The 21,689-nt window shown below is 36.2% G+C and overlaps 1 protein-coding gene across 7 annotated transcripts; it reads right to left on the reverse strand.

The window, feature by feature from the left end:
* Positions 1 to 621: 621 nt before the first annotated feature.
* LOC103710490 (protein ARV 2) lies at positions 622 to 17,202 on the reverse strand. Of its 7 annotated transcripts, XR_015968690.2 has the most exons (12): positions 16,917 to 17,202; positions 16,723 to 16,770; positions 14,949 to 15,038; positions 10,850 to 10,895; positions 10,680 to 10,762; positions 10,484 to 10,578; positions 7,053 to 7,119; positions 6,859 to 6,934; positions 3,875 to 3,973; positions 1,880 to 1,961; positions 1,323 to 1,721; positions 622 to 935 (listed from the first exon to the last, which is right to left on the reverse strand). XR_015968690.2 is itself a non-coding variant. In XM_088704104.2 (11 exons), the coding sequence occupies exons 1-11, from the start codon at positions 17,043 to 17,045 to the stop codon at positions 836 to 838; spliced, it is 915 nt and encodes a 304-aa protein (XP_088560230.1). In that variant the 5' UTR covers positions 17,046 to 17,202; the 3' UTR covers positions 622 to 835. The 7 variants fall into 7 exon arrangements, 6 of the variants coding, with proteins under 6 accessions (XP_088560230.1, XP_038987879.1, XP_088560229.1 ...); XM_088704104.2 differs by lacking the exon at positions 1,323 to 1,721; XM_088704103.2 differs by lacking the exon at positions 622 to 935 and having other exon boundaries at positions 1,155 to 1,721.
* Between the last annotated feature and the right edge of the window lie 4,487 nt (positions 17,203 to 21,689).

Consider the following 21,689-nt stretch of genomic DNA (forward strand, 5'->3'; position numbering starts at 1 on the left):
GTGAGAATGGTTTGGATGGTGAGCATTGTCTTGGTAGTGCTCAATGGCACAGGTGAAAAACCAATGTAACGCAGTTGACTAACATAAGAAAAGCCACCCTAAAGTCATAACACTGCAGGAACAATGATAATCAGGATCGCCATATTCTTATTTGGGTTTTTTTGCATGGATACCCTTCTAAATATCGAATTTTGCATAAATATTCTTCCAAAATTGATATTTGCATGTATACCCTCATCAAATTTTGTTATTGTACAAATGCCCATAATATAACAGTTGTTCTAATGGTGTTAAAAAAATATATTTATATTAATTAAAAATAAAATAAAATTTTAAAATTACGCTATTGTCCCTATCTTTTTTCTCTATCAGGACCACAATCTATTTGCATGTCTACTCATTAAAGATATTTTAGTCATTTTAATTTGAAACCGTTAATTTTTTAACGTCGTTAGATAGTATGGGTACATATGCAAAAACAAAAATAAAAAAAGGGTAGAATGACAAAATAAGTGTTTTACGAGGGTATACATGCAAATATCAATTTTGGAAGGATATTCATGCAAAATCCGATATTTAGAAGGGTATCCATGCAAAAAATCCTTCTTATTTTTATGTTCATTTGTATTTATTTGCTTTTGGATAATTAGGAGGGGCAAAGACCCCTCTACAATTGTCTAATGTCATTGGTTCACAGCATCTGCATTCACAATGTCATTAAGAGCACTAAGAAGTGCAGCGATGCATGCAGTGACACCTTCATCAGCAGCAACAAACCCCCTCAAACCAGTCAGCTACCTGATTGCTCTCCCTGTAAGTAAAAGAAATCCCAAAACTAAAGGATCTGGTAAGTAGTATTATGCAAGAATCTGCTTCTAACCAGACGCCACGAGCTTGATGGATGAAGAAACCTGCGCTTTGCTCCTAGGAATCCTCTGCATAGCACCATCAAAGTTGAGATTAAGCACAATTAGGGGTGGGAGTCGTCATTCTAACGAGTTTCATAAGCACAGAGGATGAAGAGGTAAGACGCCAGTGACCCAAAAGGTTGTCAAAGGTCCTAGAAAGGTTATGCAACAGAAGTAGAACAAAGGCAACCCTTAAACTTGATGCAGGGTAGCAGCTGAATAGGTTCGTTCATTTTAGAAGATATGTATATATCAAGCAAGATGCGCCATACCAACCCAAACCAGATGGTACGAGACATACTATATTACACCACTTTTGTACTAGTATCCGATACATGTAACATACCTAGTATAAAAAAATTTTGTACCATACCAATACTATGTTATTATAGATCTGAAAATAAGACGGCGAACCTTGATATCAAGTATTCCAAATCTCCCGAGCAACAAGCAATGACACAATCTTCTAGCGATTTGTAGCTATCTCCAAGTAAAAGAATGAGAATGATGATCCCAAATGAACTTGCACAAGTGCAATCTAGTATCTAACATCGTTCATGGAAATTATATAACAACTCTGTGGGATAGGAAAGCTTTGCATGGTAGTACTCGGCAACCAATCTTGCACCATGAGGACTTCATACTCGGCATGTTTATAAATTTCCACACCCTTCATAAATTTCTTCACAAACTACCTCCGGGCTTTGGCTGCAATGCAAGCAGCAGCCAAGGTAGCTTGTAAAAGAGCGGAAGAGATTTTTGTCTGAGACGAGCTCCCTGATGTTGTGTTCTTGAATGGGGACACGAGACCAACTGATTCGGCTCCCAATTAAAATATCAGGAATGTCACGAAAAAGTGGGAGAAATTTGTGCAAGGAGGCATCATTCGCCAAAAGAATTGCAAGCAATCTGACATAAAATTTCCATTTAAACCGAATGAGCAAGCTTTTCTTAGATAACTAGAAGCTAACCTGAATTTCAAATTAGGAACAAAATATGCGGCCCATGGGTCACGAACCACTCTAACAGAGGAAGCACCATTAGCCAAAAGAACTGCACCCAATCCGACATCAAAGTTTTAATTTTAAACCATATGGGCATGGTTTTGTAAGATAACTAGAAGCTAACCTAAATTTCAAATTAAGAACAAAATATGTGGCATTCTTTCATTCTAGCAGCTAGAATTTGGTATATGTAACGCATGCACATAATAATAAAGATAAGGAAGGATTTGGAATGGAGATGAAGCAAAGGGAGGAGATGCCTGCGCCTCGCAGCAGTAGGTAAAGCGAGACTAACCTAATACACAATACTACACCAAACCTGACCACCCACCAGTAACAAAATGATCATGGCATCTTATCAGACCTGTACAGAGATCAATCTTAGGCTGCAATGAGTTGCATGCGTAAGTTCCTTCAAGAATCAAAAAAAAAAAAAGGAAGTCATTCATGCAGACGTGTTAAGAAACAGAACAATAGGTTTTAGTGAATAGATTTGCACTGCTTCATTTGTAGTCAGCAGGACATCTGTATTCTCTGAACTATCCAGTACCACATTAAAGAAACTCAAGAACCTGAAAAGGTTACTGTGCAGAATCCTCATGTAGATAATCTCTATTACTTATTAAGTTGATTTATTATGGGACAAATGGTGAATGTTAACTAAACAAGAACCATCCTTGAAATAATAGACATACAATGTTTTGACCATCTCAGTCTCCAAAACTGCCAGAATGTTGGCTTTCACCTCTATCATGCATCCAGAATGATCTTTACTTGCAGATTATAATCGAGGTGGTGGAAACTGGAAGTTTTAATAACTCTCCTAAAGGAAATTACAACCTAATTGTCTCATTTCACACTATCAAGATCTTCCTTCATTACAAGCAACGAACATAAAAGAACCAGGCAACATCGGTTAGCTGACCTTGACCATTGTTGAAGCATACTAGCAAAGCATTTAATGAAACAAGAAGAGGCGGGCCGGAATGATCTCATTGTATTTAATTAAACAACAGGGGGCAGGCCTGAATGATCTCCTTTGACCTTTATCCACCAGTCTGATGGGAGAACAGCACATAAAGAAATGGTACGAGAAGGTAGTAGAGTAGGTGGGCAAGGGAAATTCATGAGTACAGGCCAAGAGGAGTGAGAAACTTACGCATCTATGTATCTCCTTAAGGAACTGGAAGTATACGACATTACAATCAAGGTGGTGGAAACTGGAAGCTTTAATAATAATCCTAAAGGAAATTACAACCTAATTGTCTCATTTAACACTATCAAGATCTTCCTACAATACAAGCAGCGAACACAAAAGCAGCAGGCAATATTGGTTGGCCAACCTTGACCATTGTTGAAGTATTCTAACAAAGTTTCCAATGAAACAACAAGAGGCAGGACTGAATGATCTGTTTTGATCTTTATTCACCAGTCTGATCGCAGAACAACACATAAAGATATGGTGCAAGAAGGTAGTAAAGTAGCTGGGCAAGGGAAATTCGCTAGTATAAGCGAAGAGGAGTGAGAAGACTTTGGCATCTATCTATCTATCTATCGATTGTACTGGAGAAAAGAAATCGACTGAGTTCTCATTTCAGCCATTTTGCTATGTGAGATACAATGATATGCACTTAATGACATTTAGCAAAGGCTAAGAGATTGGTGGATTAGAATTACATTTCTTCCTAACTTATCATATTGAATTTCATAGTGAAGTGTCATAATATTTGATGTTGATGATATATTTTGAATTATCCAGCTTGATGACCATGTAAAATATACAACGAAAGATGGTGATGTGAAAATGAACGTGACATGCCTTCACTAAGTGAGAAGCATTTTTCTCACGGTGGCACCTGTAGTATTAATCAGGAAAGAATTAGTTATACAACTGAATTAGTAAAAAAACAAGTTGAATGCAGATGGCCGGAAATCCAAGCTGCCAATGAATTTATAACAAACCAGATAATAGATGCAGCAGCCAACGATCAGTAAACAATTTGGCTGCATGTGCACCGAAGCATACTGCAAGGCACCCAGCAGTCGGCAACTCTGTTACAACTACAAAATACAACATTTGAAACACTTTTAACAGATTAAAAAAAAAGAGAGAAGCAAATTGACATTGTAAAGTACCACATATTGCACCCATGAGATGTTAATTGAATGACAAGCCTTGAGGAATAAAAAATTCTGGGACAGTACAAGAGAGTATATCAGAGTTATCACACAATCTTGAGTTTTATGTTTACTACTTTTACAAGTGCATGGACGGATGCGGGCAGTTACTCATTCGAGTTATGCAGTAAAGAAATGATTTAGTGTCAATTGCAACTCCTTGAGAAGCACCATCATTGTGGCCAAATAACCCTATCATGAAATAGGCTTATCTGACAAGTAAAGTTCATTCACCATTGCTCAAAATTTGACAAATTTAACATTCACCTAGTGATTGTGAAATATACATTATTTGGATCATCAGATCATGCTCTCTAACTGCTTATATTAATAAGATTTATTCTCAGTACAATGATTAGATCATCAGAAGCTTGTTACAGTGAATGAGAAAAATATGAGAATTTTCAATATATATACATCTGCTTGCACAGATTATAAATATGACCAATCTTACACCTGTTCTTTTTTCGAAAAAAATTTAATTTTATGCTCCTGTTTTAGAGTTTAAATGTCATCTTTTCAAATTTTACCTCTGCACATAGTTGTGACCACAAAAATCTTTATTTTATATCTACATAATTTTATCTTAAATGAAGTCTCTCCTAGAAAAACTTTGACGCAATTTCTAATTACTTATAGATCAATTCCAAATGTATAAGAATATTACTTTGGCTGAGGTATTCCATTTAAATTACATACAATAAAACAGAAGAAAGCTAGTGGGCCTCTCTTCACTTGAGGTGGCTAGTGGGATAAACTTAATAATTAATGACTTCTTCTGTGTCATCCAAAATGGACAATCACAAAGTTTTCTTTTATTGTTATGATTAGGAACTAAAAAACCTCTCTGGCAGGTGCTTGGTTACGGTTTGAACTTTAATTTTGCCTCTTTTTTTTTTTTGACTCCCACAATTTTAAATGCGGTGCATAAGGCCACATATGCTGCATATGTAGTCCCCTAACCGCACTGCATACCCCCAAGGCGACTACTACATATAGTCGGGCTGCACAAAGGCCAAACAAATTGGTTTACTTAGCACTTTGCAGACACGTATACAGTAGAATTAGCATTGTGCAGCTGCATATGCAATCTACTTATCATTTTATGATCTAGGGGTGAAAGTGGATTGGGTAATATCTATCCAAATCCACTTTCATATCTGAATTTTATTCAGATATGAATAGAAATTTGAGCATCCAACTAATATCTATATCTGAATATCCGATTCTATTTGTAACCCTATTGAATTTTATATAGTACTCATGAACTTTTACAAAAAATAAATAGCCACAATTACCTTGATTCATTATCTACTTAGTAATTAATAACTTTGATTCTGCAGTCATAAAGTTTAATTATCCAACTTATATCCATATTTATATCCATACTTCAAATATCTGATTTGTATCCATATCCGTTTAAAACAAATATAGATATGAATTTTTGCATCGAACTAACATCCGTATCCATACATGTATACGCCAAACAAAAAAAATTGGATATAAATAGACTAGTGTCTGATCCGTATCCAATCTGGTTTCAACCAAATATGATCACATCAACTGCCAATTTAGCATTGCACGGCCACATACATAGCCAGTCTTGTGAAAGCCCATGCAAATAAGGCATATTCAAGCTAATGGTTGAGTTGGATGAAGGCTTCAAGAAGCTAGATATGTATATATTAACAATGTCAATGTATTAATTATACCATAATTATTGCTACTAAGAATCAAGTACTAAGATATAAGCACTAAGCGCTAGATGCTACTATCATTAGTATTGATGTTATTTATAAAAAAAACATCTTGCTATTATATTACTGTAGCATAAAATTCAGCATATGTGTGCAGTCCCTAGAGGCCTAGACTCCCTGCACATGATAGCTGCCTTTTAAAACATTATTGACTCCTTACCATGAAAGTTCTTGTTTGACTAAACATTTTGTGAGCAAGCTAGGACCCTGCATAGAGGCATGTTCTTGTGAGGACATATAGAGGCTGGTACTAGTTTGGCATGGCAATCCTATCATAGTATTGGTATGCCCGGTATAGAGACCGGTTCAGTGTACTGAATGTCGGTACATCCTCCTTATCGTGTACTGATACCGAACTGGTATTGTACAATACACCCCGTATCACCCGGTTTAGTACCGTAATGGCATACCATGGGTCAATGAGCATGATACCACTTTGGACCATGATTTCTTTTTTCAAAAAAATCTCTGTTTTGGTAAAGCAGAACTAGAATACCCCTTGACACTGGCATTTCAATTTTTTCATTAGTCTTTTATTAGATATAAGGTGTGAGAATCAATCTCATGGCAATAAGAAGCAGCTCAATTGAAAAGGCATCATGGGCTAATGCTGCAGCTATATGGGGCGTTCATATATAGAAAGACTTCGATGATGTTGAAGTGAATGGCATAAAGCTTCCATTCTTCCATACAATTGAAAATATAAACTTTAAGCATCAAAACTTTGAGATCTTTTAAATCATTAACAAGCTTCAGTAATCTTTCTTAACAATTAGGTTGAACGAATTTTAAGAATGATTAACCATTTTGATGCAGGAGGATATACTTAGTTGTGGCATTTCAGGTGCTCTGATGTGGGACTGGGGACAGCATTGGAGAACCTTATATATTCTACCATGTAAGGTGTCAAGCTTATGAAAATAAATCTAAATACTCAAAGGCTGTGTTTTATGTTGAAATACTGAATATCACTTTTTCATGTTTTTAAAACTCAAAGTTTTAAGTCCAAACCTCTCAAAGCCACTGCATTTGATGATAGAACAAATATGTCAATGATGAAAAGAACAGAAGAAGGGAACTCCCAAACCTGCAGAAAGGGAAAAGGCAGATATAACTCAAAAAAACATATACGTGCACACAGAATATGATCTATCATGATAACATCTAATTTTTTTTCTTAAAAGAGAATGAATGAATCTACATACCATCATTGCTATGAGAAACAACTTGAAGTAGCTCGAAATAAGAATGGCCAGCATAATCTCTTTGCACCTGAGTAGTTTATAAAAATAACAGTTTCAAGAGTAAAATTTAGTCGACTCCTTTAATTACTGCAGCCATACTGTGAAGTTCTTTGAATCATTTGATAACATAGATTATTAGTGATAAACTATAAAATGAACTTCCGAAGTCACACATCAGCCAGAGATTGTAACAAAACTGGTCCCACTTGACATCTATTATACTATTAAATTGAAGCTACCAAGCAGTGCCTCCATCTGCGAAGCTCCATATCGTTTGGCCCCACATGTTAATTTTCCAAAATACTCTCCACACAACACATCCATTCAGCTTTCTTGCCCGCATTAGACTCTAATACATGACGCCTTTTGAAGTAAGAGGCGTTGCGCCTTTGCCTCTCCCACCTCACGTCTTTACACAGTTGATCTGAATGGTTGGTTCCACACTATCCTATGGCTCGAGTGTTTAGTTAAAAAGCCAACCATATGGAATCATAACAAATTCCATCAGTGAGTCTGGCAAATAGAGGACTCCAACAGCACATTCAACAAAGAAAGGAGAGGTAGGATAGAGAGGGTGAACACATTCAGCAAAGAGAGAGTATTTTTTTTAATGGCAAGGAAGATGGAAGCACCTAATTGATTTAAAAGAAGGAAACAGTCAAAAGATACATCAAAATCCCCAAAGCAGGGGAAGGAAATAAAAAAGAATACAAGCTATTGGAGATCCTTGCAAAACATAAAAGCTGCTTTTGGTTGCACAAAGTATACTGCCACTGAAAAGAGCAATGGCTAAGCATGGCAAACAAGCTTCCATGGTAGTATAGCTTCGGAAGATCTAAGAGTTCCTTTATTCCCAGATAGACCAAAATGAAGCAGTCGCATGTTCAAACTTAGGTCTGAAATTTTTGGGTGTAGGTCTGTAAGAAGTTCTCCAAGCAGTCCAACAAGAAGCCAATAGGTGGGATATGAAAAATATATTGAGATAGTTAAGAATTGTAACCCAAATTCTCCGAGCATAGGCACAATCAAGTAGCAGGTGCTGAGCACCAACATAATTCCTAAAGAAACTTCTTCCCATCTTTTTGGACCACTAACATAATTTCTAAAGAAAATTTACAGATTTTCTTTCCACCATAACTATTTACAAGCAAAAAGCCTGAGTAATGCACGGTATACATTATAAAATGTAAAAGATTAAAGTATGATATTGCTTAGAACATGTAATATCAAAATATGAAACAAATTATGTTAGAGTATAAAAAAGAGAGGTATATCAGAAAATAGTTTAATATTTAGCCACTGAAAAGTTAGGCAATTCATCAATAGCAAATCCCATGAAGTATGATATCTGAATTTGAAGATCAAGATTAAATAATTTCTAAATTCAACTTCAAAAGCGTACTAACATTTAAAATAATGTCATAATGACTCCCCAATGCTAATGTAAGAATCTCATAAAATGTTAGTATTATCTGTTTATTACAAAGACGTTGTTATTGCTATAACAGCAATGAAAAAAGTTACTAATAATAGTTATCACCAATAACAAGTTATAATTCACATGCTTGTTAAAGATTTGGATTTGGAATAATTTAAGTGAAGTCCAAATCAAAGACCTGAAAATAAGTAACTATGGTTAAACTTTTTTTTTTAACTAATGCATTATATCTCATCTTTGCCTTTTTCTCAGAATAGGCACATCGCGTGTCTGTAAAGCATCCTATATACTCTCTCTTCCAACTCTCAAGAGTTCTTAGAGCCTAGATATACTAAAATATCTTTCTTCAAAAATTTTAATTCTTTCTTTCTTGCTAAGCTGGATGTTCTCTCACCTATTGTTTCAGAAGCCTGAATGAGTTGCTCAATTTCTATGTACTATTTGTACTTGTTCTTTTCATATTCTCAAAGTCCAACGGTGTTAGAATCCCTTCTTTTACAGAAATCTAGCATGTTTAAGATTTTTTAAGAGAAATCTAACCAGGGTTATTATAGGAATTGAAAATTTTGGGAAATATAGCCACTTTTATATAGTTCTAGGATTAACACTAGATAATTAAGATAGCGATAATGTAGATTTGCAGCCCATATGATTGCTCTTTATTATTGACAGCATAATTTAGCATACGACAAGTCATGAAGAAAACATATCAAGCAATCTGTTAAAAGGTCATACTGTTACCTGGGGATCGTGAGGTGTTGTAATCAATTCGCAATGGGAACCCAAGGAGAACATATGCAGATGGAAACTTGAAGTCATTGCTCTTGGCCATATGCATAGAGAAGAAACACCACACACACACACACACAGAGATGTATGGGAATCTCGATGGATGAAGCCTCAGAGTTAACATGGAATTTTAATTCTAGTTTACAGCACAGTCAGGGCATGGATGGTTCCCATCATAATGAGAATGAGAATGGCAAGGTTTTGCCCAGGGGCTGCAAAACTCTCATGCATATAAAGACATACAGATTGAGATTTGAGTCATACAACAAACAATATTACTACTTTAAGTTAAGATGTAGATAAGCCATGTTAAATATCATTGTAAAGTCTAAACACTGAAGGGCCAAAAAGAGACTCAGCATACCTCTCTCTCATTACATTCGATTGTAAAGATTGGATCATGGATTTATTTTGATAGTCAATAGATGTCGGAGCCTGTGCATAGTGGATGTGGTGCACTTTTGAATTCATGAGTTACGGCCTTACGGGAGTTCTGATTTCAGGCAGATTTGTGGGCAGCGAGTTTGAGATCGGCTTTGAGTTGTGACATGGAATCATCCTAGCAGACCCCATCCAGAGAATAGGTGCACAATGACTTGGTGAGGAAAGAGTTAAGAGTGGGAAACACATAAATCTCAACAGCTAGGGGCAATGACTATCCTCCAATGGAAAGCCATTGCCACCCATGGCTCTTCAACAAAACCTTCATGTGGGATGAAGTGGAAAGAAGACGCTTGGGAATCCTACACTCAATTTAAGAGATTACTCTTGGATAGTTTTTTTTGGTGATTAAGAGGCTCTTCTTTCGATTACAGCAGTCTATCTTAAAAAAATAAAATCAAATAAGAGACACTGGGATTGTGACTTGTCATGCATGGAAATTAAAGTCTGATGTGGCTTCATAGTTGATTCTTCTTTGATTTTTTGTGAACTCCGGTAATTTCTAGCCTTCAAATTTCCCTAGTACATGTAATTGGAAATATTTAACGCCGCAAAATGCGAAGAAATTTCAAGTCTGAGAACATACATGCCCATTTCACAAACAAAATTTCCAAATATGAGAACTGAGACATCCTTTACAGAAAATCGCTTTCTAAAAGAAAATGATAAAATAATCACTAAATAATAAATATATATACTATAGTATGGAAGGTAAAACTTGTACCTAGTAATATCAAGTGATAAATCGAGAAGAAACCTTGTCCCAAGAACTATAACAGATATAAATATAAAATTTCCCAATAAAACATCCATCAACACCTGTATTCAATATATAGAAGTAAAAATATAAGGATTAGCAGCTAATAAAGATTATTATAACACTGATGACAAAAGTAACTTGACCTAGTGAACTACATTACCTTTCCACATGTCCAAATTGACACCAAAAGGCTCCCAGATGAATCCCAATCATCTCTACTATTACTTATGAGAGAAATCCTGCCTTTAGATTGTTAAGGTCTCGGATAAAGCAATATATTCATGTATAAGTTAAAATAAGTCAGACTTCTTAGCACGGCTGAATGGATACATGCATCTAAAAGAAAATAAACAAAACTTGACTTCAAGAATAGTCCCTGCAAATTAAAGGACATCAAATTCTGTAAGCAAATAATCTAGGTTACAATTTAACATTCTTACGCAAATATAATCTGAAAAATTAACAGCTAAAAACGGTTTTGAAATACCAGAAAATAAATACAAGAACAGAGTGAAATTAAGATATAGCATTGCTGTAAGAAAAAAAAAAGGATGCATGGCACAAAAGTATTATTGGTATCTCTTTATCACACAAATAGTAAATCCTTTTAATGCATCACAAATAAACACATAGTAAGGGAGTACCATATCTAGTTAAAGAACGGAATGGAATGAAGTGATGGAGAAACCAGTTTGACTAGCATAGAGATGTGCAACAAGCACATAGAAAGGATCAGTTAGAATTCAGGGTTCAAAACCTAACAATAAGTCAACCACAAATTTTGGGGATAAGTTTTGTCAAATGACTAAAGTTCAAGGCTATGGTAGCAAGAAGAAAAGGCAAACATAATTGAAGCTTACAGTGCTACAAGGTGCGAGAATAAAATTTTATGGACAAATAAACATAACAACTGAAGCTATAGGTGTTGTAGATGTGTAAATAAATTTCTAGCATACCCATAGTTAGGCACACAAATGGACCAGTTTGACCAAATCCATTGCTAGAGAAATAAAGATTTTCGCTGTTTAATGTGTTGTTCTTGTCAATGGTCGACTTGCCAACAGAAGAAATGAGGTAGGGATGGAGGGAAGAGCAGAGAAAGCATGAAAAAAGGGGGGTTGAGGCAGATGGGATGAGGGAGAGGAGGGAAGGGAGGGAGTGGAGGGACACTATCAAGCAATAGGAAGAAATGAGGGATTAATCATAATCAAGGAGCTGGCTATCAAGAGATTAGAGTCTGAAATTGACAGAAAGGGCAGAGTTGAAAGAGAGAATGTCTCCATCAAGGATCGCCGAACCGGTAATGGTAGGCATACCGGTCAGCCACCGAACTGGTGCCGAACCGGCCAAAAGGTGCGCAGACGGCCAAAAAGCGCACGCTGCGTGCTGTTGCCACAGCCTGTGGCATCCTTGCACGGCACCAAAAAGCGCACGTTGGTGCGCTGTTTATGCCACAGACTATGCCATAGCCTGTGGCATCATCGAACTGGACTCGGTGCCAGTTTGCACTGAGTCCTGGCCGAACCGGATAGAACCGGAGGTGCCGGTTTGCACCGAGTCCTGGCCGAAGCGGACGGAACCCGACCGGTTCCGTCCGGTTCGCTCTTGTACTGGCCGGTTCCGGTCGGGTTCCGTCCGGTTCGCTCTTGTACTGGCCGGTTCCGGTCCCTGGGGCCGATACGGTTTTTTAAGGCCGAACCGGTCCAGTTCAGTACGGGCTGAATCGGCCGGTACGGGCCAGTTCAACATTCCTTGGTCTCCATTCTCCAAAGACTATGCTTCACTCCTTAAAAAGAAGTGACCAGACAGGTTTATCTTCCGACAATGTTTTGAAATTTTTCCGTAAAACAAATTTATAAAAAAAATTGTTACCAATGTTATGAGGAAAGAGGAAGGAGGGTTGTATATGTTGTTTTCATTCATTTGTTGGCATAGCGGACAACAAGAAAAAATGTGTGGCTGTGTCTATTAATGCTAATGAGGAAGGAATGGATTGGTCCACCATCATAATTACGATTGTGGTGAGGTGGGAGAAATTCCATATGGTTGGGAAAAGGGAAGTACTAAGGCGTAGAGCATATTTTCTGCTACCATAATTAGGGTTCACTTTTACCCTCGAGATTAAGCTAGTTCTGCTTATCATCTGACCAGCTTTTACAATTAATTCAACAAAAGTATATAGGCATGCTTTTGTAATATATCATAAGCGTCAAAGCCTCAATTCATTATCATAGACTACAAATCATGCAGCTTGTACTTCTCAAATTGACATTTTGATGATCGCGTATGCATACCAATCAATTTCTATATGAAAACATTTCTTTCAACATGTAATTTGAAAACTAGCATGTGATACAATTTCTAAAACACAATTAATGTAACTATAACCATGACCATCAACCCTTGTCTCGACCTTAGTGCCACAATCAAGCATGGGTATGGAGCAAGTGCGGGAGAAGGTGCAGGAAGCAGATATTTTAGAAACACTTCTAGTAAGGAAGCATTTAGGAAGCAGGTGCAGGTTCAGCATTTCGAGAAGATTCCAAAGTAGGTGCACTACCCTAAGTGAAAGATTCCGGCTACTAAGGTCTCAACTGTTTGGGGTCAACTTCATGAATCCTCATTCATCAAGCATTATGACTTTAGATCCATTTTATAGTTTGCTTTTAATGAATGGTTGTCAACATACGTTGATCCTGCAACTTCTTAATCGTAGCTTGAGACTGGCACTGGCAGTGTTTATAACATGAATTAATATGTCAGAATATATCTATTGAGACAAGTGAATAGCCTAAAGATGATGAAATCATTAGGGTTGGCTTTGTCCCATGTTTTAGGGTGGAAATGATAAAATAGCACAATGAAAAGGAAGAGAAGTGATGAACAAGGTTATGGTAACAACAACAACATTCATATATCAAAGTAAATTGTTCAATTAAAGAAAAGCATGCAGTTTGATCAACATAAAAAGTCATACACCACAACAAATTTTATAAAATTTTGCTATTGATTAAATGACTTCCATAAGATCCTGCTTTGTGATGACAACTATCTCATTTAAAGTACCCTTCCATTCAGCAAACATGAATCAAAAAGCAAAAGGAAAAATATTCATTTTCTATTGATGGATCCAAGATAAGAAAGCAAAAAAGTGGGTTTTATTCTGTTTATAATGTTGCCATCTATATAAACACAAATATTGCATGATTGTACATGATATGAAAAATAAAGAAAAATTTTACCAATAAAAGAGAAAAGAATGTTACAGCCAAAAAAGAAAAAGAAAAGAAAAGAAAAGAAAATGAGACAATTTATGTGACTTGTGACTTTTAGGGCCAAGAATAGGTGCAAAGGCCATGAAATAAAACTTTGAATTATATGTTAGAATAGGATAGCTTGCACTTCTCTACAGCTTAACTAAATTTGCAACAAAAGTATGACCACACAAGGATTCCAGATCTAGGGTCACTAAGACCTTTATGATCTGCAATAGTCAAATCAGGTAGAACAACAGACCCACAAAGTTCAAGCTACAGCTAGTACAGACTAATATTTACCTTAAAGTATCCTTCAAGGAATCACATGGGTGTATCATAGACACCAGATGTTAAAATTTAAGGCCAGCTACCTCTAAATAATAGAAATAACAAGTCCCTCCAAAAAATAAATACAAGTATTCTAACAATAAATGAGTGCACATGAAAGATATCATAATTTCATATATTTCAAAACTTGTCAAAATCTCCTAGATTGCTAAATATAATTAGTCAGAACTGAGGTGCATTTACATGAAATAAGAAAAATCTCATAACTGAAAGAGCTATCAGACTTAAGATGCATTATGTACAACATGCTACTGCACTTTGCCGCTACATAAATTATATGGATAAAGAAAATGCACCAATCCTTTTGCATCATAAGGCAACGAAACACAAGATTGCACTCAGAAGCATGTGTGAGTGCAGACTAACATGATTAAATAAATAAAAATCACATTTTTTGTCATCAATAGTAGGGTCTAATGTGGCATTTATTAGAGAGAAACATGCAAAAGTGATTCCTTAAAAATTGTGCTTCAAGTCAAGATCAGAATGCTGTATTATGTCAGCATAGAGATCTAAGACATAAGTCATAATATAAATCTTGTGACATTGTTGTAAGTGGGCAACTATCAGACACAATGCTATGAAGCAAGAAACTCTAGATATCTAAATTTTAGTTAACATAATGAGAATTTCAAAGAGACTGATTCGTAGAGGAAAAAACGTGCATAGCATGCATATATGTAAATACATACTTACAGGCCTTCAAGATAAGAAATATAAGAAGCCAGAAACATTAAGGTCATCTCATTAGATCAGAAATTACACAAGGGAGATCAAGTGAGTATTAGAAATTTCAAAAATTAAAGGCTGATGTGTTGTTTTACCTTCGTGTCACCAGCATCTAAGTTCAGCATATTGAATAACAAATGTTGATACGCTTTAGTCTTGTGCAGAATCAGATCAATCAGGATAATCTATACAAATAATTGTTATGATTAATCATAATACAGTAAAGGTTACAACTAAACATGCATAACTGAGCTAAAAGAAAAAAATTTTGACATGCTAACAAGGTAATAGTTATCCAAGAGTTTTGAAGGTGGTGTAGCAAAAACTGATGAGGTGAAGGAACATGACCATATTGTTTCAGATATTAGACAGACATATGTAAAAAAGCTTGCTACGCACCATGGTTGAGTTAAACCAGTAAAAGGATTCAAATGTTTTAGGTTATCATTGCTGTTGGTCATCTAATTTCATTTACCTCCTCATTGGCCGGGAAAGGACAAGCGAAACAGTCTGTCAATACATGGGGCTGCTGTAAGTAGTTTAAATTTTAACATTTGGTGCCTTCCACCTATTACTTACATTTCGCACATTTCAAACGATAAAAGAAATAATTTATGAGAAGCATGGTTTTAAAAATTGCTAGAACGGAACAGTAGGATCAGTATCATACTATTTTGGCACAAAACCAGCAGGTGCCAAGACGCTGAAATAGCTGTACTAGTACCAAGCCCACCAATCTATAATGGCCTGTATCAATGTACCAGTGTTACCGTATCAACCATGCTAGTCGGTACCAATGGGTTTTCCATGTTTTAGAAGATGTCAATTTTGGTATGTATTGGTACTATACTGTTCCGATGGAAAAGTGGTACATGGTTGGATAATGATGTTTAAAACCTAGATGACAAGTCTTCTTGTACCATTCTTGCAATTAAACTTTTGTGGAAATTGGTGGCAGCAAAGGTGGAGCGGGGTTTATGATCAGAGGCCCGGTCTCTAGGCTCACTGCTGCAAATGGTAGCCCCATCTTTGATACCTCAGTTCCAGGAGCGGAACTAAGGGCAGCTTAGGCGGACATTACCTATGCACGTTGCGTCCTCAAAGCTGACCTCATCCTTCTTGAGGATGATTCCGCTATAGTGATTGGTTGGATCCGAAGGCAGGACAGAAAAATGGATATATATCCCTTTCTGTAGAACATCTGAAGACTAGCAAGGGAAGCCACTTCCTTCCTCACGAAGCACAACTATCGAGAGGCGAACAAGGTTGTGGATTGGGTGGCTTCTTATGTGGCTGAGTACTCTGGTGACGTGTTGTGGACCAACCCGGGATATTTTTACTTTCTAATTCTCTTAGATATATTCATACTAAAATGGTGTGAATCCACCCGTCTTAGCCAAAAAAAAAATGTGGGAATACTTCATCTTGTGTTGAACCACATTTGGCAGTATAACAGAAACTAGAGCGAAGAAGCTTAATAGAGAATTTGGAAATTACTTTCTCAGATAAACAAACATTTATAGATGGTGTCTTTTCTTATCGATAGGAATGTACCTCATTAACATGTTTTTTAACATGAAAAATTGAGAAAATTGAGTTGACAACTCAAATAAATATTTTGTCAAATAAATATTAACCCAAAAAAAAATAAAAAACTAAAACCATTCAGAAAAGATTATCGTTAATCAGCTCAAACCACCTGAACCCAGCTCAACTGGCAGAACATTTTCAACCCTATGACTACCATCGACCGCAAAAAAGTCGCTGAAATTTAATGATTTACCAAGGCTTTTTTCAAGAATGTACGTGATCGAAAGGGAAAAAACAGTGGTTTTTATTTTATTTTTTGGAAGGGGGAAATTAAAGTACCATGAACTCGCATTCGATGTAGGGATCGGCTACGGCCTTGCAGTTCTCCTGGGAAAAAGAGAGAGAGAGAGAGAGAGAGAGAGAGAGAGAGAGAGAGAGAGAGAGAGAGAGGCGGCGAGGCAAAGATTAGAATGGGTTGAGATCGAGAAGGGAAAGAGAGGATGCGGAGAGAGGTTGGGATCTGTTTCTCTTACGCATTTCATCAAACGGATGTTGCCGGGAGAGTACTGGACGAAGAGCGTCTTGATCCCCTTGCCGCAGTTGACGCACCGCCGCTCCTCCACCGCCTTCTTTTCTTCATTTTCGGTGGTTTTGGGGCGCATCTGGGAAACAACGCCTGCACCCGGTTGGTCGCTCGGAGAACAATAAGCCAACAAGGCAAGCTGTACTCCGAGGCGGACTCGGAGTTTGGGAGCAAGCGTTTTTTTTTTTTCTATCGACGCCGACTCCTCCAATACCGAAAACCCCGTTGCTCATGATTTATACACCATTCGTGTTACTTATTCACCCAGTCAAAGACTTTGACGAGGGAAGAGGACGAAGGCATCCTGAAGGATGATTTAGCCACCGTCATCCGTTGGATTCGGAAAATCTATGGGGTGGCGGTAGTGACCATCTCTTGTTTCGTGACATTTGGGCTATGGCGAAGGATGAATGGGCTTTTTAAGCCAAACATATTTACCGTGAAGCCAATGATGCTGCGGATTGGGTGGCTACGTGTGTAGCTTGTCATTCCGGAGGCACCTTGTGAACTGGTGATGGGAAGTTATCATTGGCCCTCCGAGGTATCCTATTTTTTGACTTTATTGGGTGTATCCATACCCGTCAGGTATGATCCATCCGTATTAACGCAAAAAAAAAAAAAAAGAAAGAAGAAGAAGAAAAGGAGGAGGACGAAGGCATCCGTTAAATAAGGCGCTATCGTTATTACTAGTGATGATATCATATATATGTGTGTGTGTGTGACTAGGATAATAACATAACACATCAATATTTCTCAAAAATAGTGAGTTATCTACAGACGCCACGAAAGCTAAGATCCCATAGATAATTGGTGAATCAAAGGAACTACGTTCAAGGTGCCTGTTAGGTCATAGAGAGATTGGTAAATTTCCCAAACATAGTTGGCCCAGCTTGGATCAATGAACCTTAGTTTGGGCCATGTATACTTCTTTAATAAGAACTCTATGAAGGAATACAGTGCGGACATCTAATTTGATGAAGTGGCCAGCTTTGATTGACTTCTATTGAGAGAATAATTTTTACAGTGGTATGCTTTACTATTGGGTTAGAGGTATCAAAATAATTGACTCCAGATCGTTGGTTGATGGGAGACTTAGATAACAAGATGGGCTTTGTACCTCTCTAAGGATCCAATTGTCTGTTGTTTGATGCAATACGCCCATTTGCATTCATCAAAATTTTGGTTTGGGTGCAGTGTAGCTAAAGACTAAGTACCTTGCTTTTGCAATGCATCAAATTCTTCAGCCTTGACAATAGTTACAATACACCATTTGGATGTTTTGACAACTTGAGAAAGACAAGTTGGCTCCACCAAAGAACTAGAGATAGATAGAGCTAGCAGTATTGGACACTTGGTGGAATGACAGGCTTTTGGTTTAATCAATTTCTTCTCATCCGGTTTGATAGGGATAGCTAACTTGTGGAGATTGGACAATAGATGGAAGTAATGGTGGTGGGGGAGCTTGATGCTGCCGGTCATGGGCTTGATGGTGCAGGAGTTGGGTTCAATGAAGTAACTAGGTTTGAGGTAACTTCTGTTGGTGGTTCTCGTTATAGAAGAGGTATTTTTATGAGGTCCAAATCTACCTGAGGTGACCCTTCTTCATGTTGCATAGTTGAATAACCATGAATATTGATTTCGATAAATGAAAATTGTCTATGAAAGTAACATTTTTATATACTATACTATATTGTACTATATTATAGTATACAATATTATACTATACTATATTATAATATATTATATTATACTATATTATTATATTGCAATATTATACTATCAAAAAGACATAATTTGTAAATTAAGAATACTTTATAATAATGAGTTTTGATGATACAAAAAGAGTTAAGAAATTGAAAGTGCTATATAATATAATTATTGTTATTTTTTCATGTAAAAGCACTTTCTCAAATTAACTATAAGCAAATATTGTAATATTTTAGAAATATAGTTATCAAATAGCAAACAACTTTTTATTAAATGTTTTACTTTCAAAAGTTCTACTAACTTTTGCCAAAAAAATCTTATACTCCCAAAATCAATCCCAAACAGAACATTATACTTGTTACAAGAGCAAAGACAAGGATAACATGCAAGTTAAATATTCAAAGAATATTATTTTTAGGAATTCCACCAAATAACTTCCCGCTTTTTTTGAGCAAAAGGGCAAGCCACCCACATTTCATGGATAAAAGAAATGAGACAAGAGTAACTAGAGAGAGAGAGAGAGAGAGAGAGAGAGAGAGGGGGGGGGGGGGGGGGTGGGGCCCGCCAATCAATCCCAAAGAGGAATCCACCACAAGAACAAGAAAAGAGGATGGAAAGATTAAGAAAAGAAGAGCTTAGGGAATTGATTCGATAGCCTAGATGTGGGTGTACGATTGCATTGAACCGCAGCAATGGTAAAAGCATCAACCCTAGATCGGGGGTAAACACGTGAATGGAATAGAATAGTCAATCATATCCCAATAATGTATCAATATTTATGTTTAGAAAAACCACTTTTATTGTGCAATGTGACAGCAAGAGAGATGACAAGATATAGCATTTAATACAAGCAAATTTTTAAATTAAAAACTAGTATATTCACCACCTCTCATGCTATTTTGCAACCAAAAATATTCTTATCAGGAATTTTAAATTTCATAAAAACATCTGATAATGATCTCTTAATGCAAGAGGAACTAACAATAGCACCTATAATCAGCGATAAAGATTACATACTATTTGATACCATGGGTTCTAGTGAAGAGGTAGCAACAAAGTTGGATGGATAACAAAGAAGCAAAGCACTTTCAGCCATTTGACAAGAAGAAGAAATGGAATCAAGTGGAGTCTTATTATAAGATTCAATATACGGTAAAACAATTTTAAGAGTGGAAGCAAGATGACCTAATCAATGATGCCACAATTTATTAGTGATTTTGGAGTTGAATTAGAGTATTTCCTTTATTATTGTTGGAGGTGGATGATAACTGAAATGTATGTAGACTATCAATGCTCATCCTTGGAAAAGGTTTTTTCTCAAAAGGTTGTCCTTTATAAAAATGAGTATTAGCGATTTTTTTTTAATGAAATAAAAGGACCATACAGTTTTCGTATGAGTACATTTTACAAAATCAAAAAATAAAATATAATGTAGAAAAAAAAACTGATATATATCCCACCCACACAGTTATTCAAAATGATCAGCCACATAAGATGCAACTCAACTTAATCTACAGCTCTGTTCACTTCACGATAAATATAAGTGACATAGAAAGAGCTAAAACTACTAATTATTCTCCAAATATCCTACAATAATTGATGTCCATCAAACATATGCTTCTATTCAATATCCAACTAATCACTATTATTAAATCACCCTCAAGATAAATAGATTCTACCCAAAGGATGACCTTCGCATGACTGATCCCTTCTCAAGCCGTTCTTAAATTCGATCCATAGCTTCGGTTCAAGAACAAAGATATGATGAACAGGACCACCACTAATAGTAACTAATCAAGGCTACTGATCACAAAATCAACACCTCCTCTACCACTATCATCCACAATACAACTATCAAAATTTAACTTAAGCAAGTTAAAGAGTAGAGACTATTGAGAGATGAGGATCAAGATCATCCAAGGCACAATCAATGCTACAAAAAAGTTCCAAGTATCCTTCGTTGTCAGCAATTTTCCAATAGCGGGCAAGTGAATAATCTCCAAAACTTGTGATAGCTCCCCCTCTAGAATAAATCTCAATTGAGCATTCCTAACTAACCATATATAATATGCAATAGCACAGGTGCCCCGGAGAATAGTAGCTTCTCTGAGTATGCTCCCTTTCAAGAAATTGATATTTTAATTGATTATTCCTTCAATGTACTTTTTTATTTTTGCTACTGGAGTTGTAAGAGTTAAAGTTTAACAACAAAATAACAGAAATTGGCATTTGATCCTTTCTGAGGCCCCAAATTCAGTTGCTTTTCCATGTCATGATTTTTTTTCTTTTCTTTTCTTTTCTTTTTGGCAGCGAACATTGCAACAGTCAAACATATCATCTGTCAAAAAAGAAGAAAAAAAAAGAAAGTACAATACAATCTCTATATTAACTAAGGCTCCATTTGGGGGAGCTTTTAAAGGGCCAACAAGCACTTTCTGACCCTCCAAAAGTACTTTTGGATTAAAAAAAAGATATTTAGTAAAAATTTCGAAAAACTGTTTTAGCTTTTTCAAAAAGTTAAAAACAGCTTTTTGGAAGAAAATCCATTATGGAGCTTTCCGAAAAAGCTGTTTTGAACTGTCGAAAAACTATTTTTTTTAACCAAAATACTCATAATAAAATATAACAATTACATACTTTGTCCTTTTATAAACCTAAAAATCTGCTGAAGCCCTAACAAAAAAAATCCTAATCGTGGATAAGACTCTCTTCCGTGCAAGAAAAGTTATTTTTGTTTTCTATTTTTATGCATCTTTTAAATCACGTTTTAGAAAAAAAATTAATTTATTTCTTCGTTCCTTCTAAAATCCATCTCTCTTTTTTTCATCGATATCGTGATCCACACTGAGGTCCTCCTCGAGCGTGGACCGCGAAGAAGAGCATATGAACTGTAGCATCGCGATCCAGGCTCAAGCGAGGACTGTGAGGATTGGTGAACCACTATAATATACAATGTTATATTACAATATTATTGTAATATTATATTACATCATAATAATATTATACTATACCATAT

Source organism: Phoenix dactylifera, chromosome 9, assembly GCF_051530095.1.
Source record: "Phoenix dactylifera cultivar Ajwa chromosome 9, Ajwa_hap1_PhDact_Kaust_v1.1, whole genome shotgun sequence".
In the NCBI taxonomy this organism is placed as follows: domain Eukaryota; kingdom Viridiplantae; phylum Streptophyta; class Magnoliopsida; order Arecales; family Arecaceae; genus Phoenix; species Phoenix dactylifera.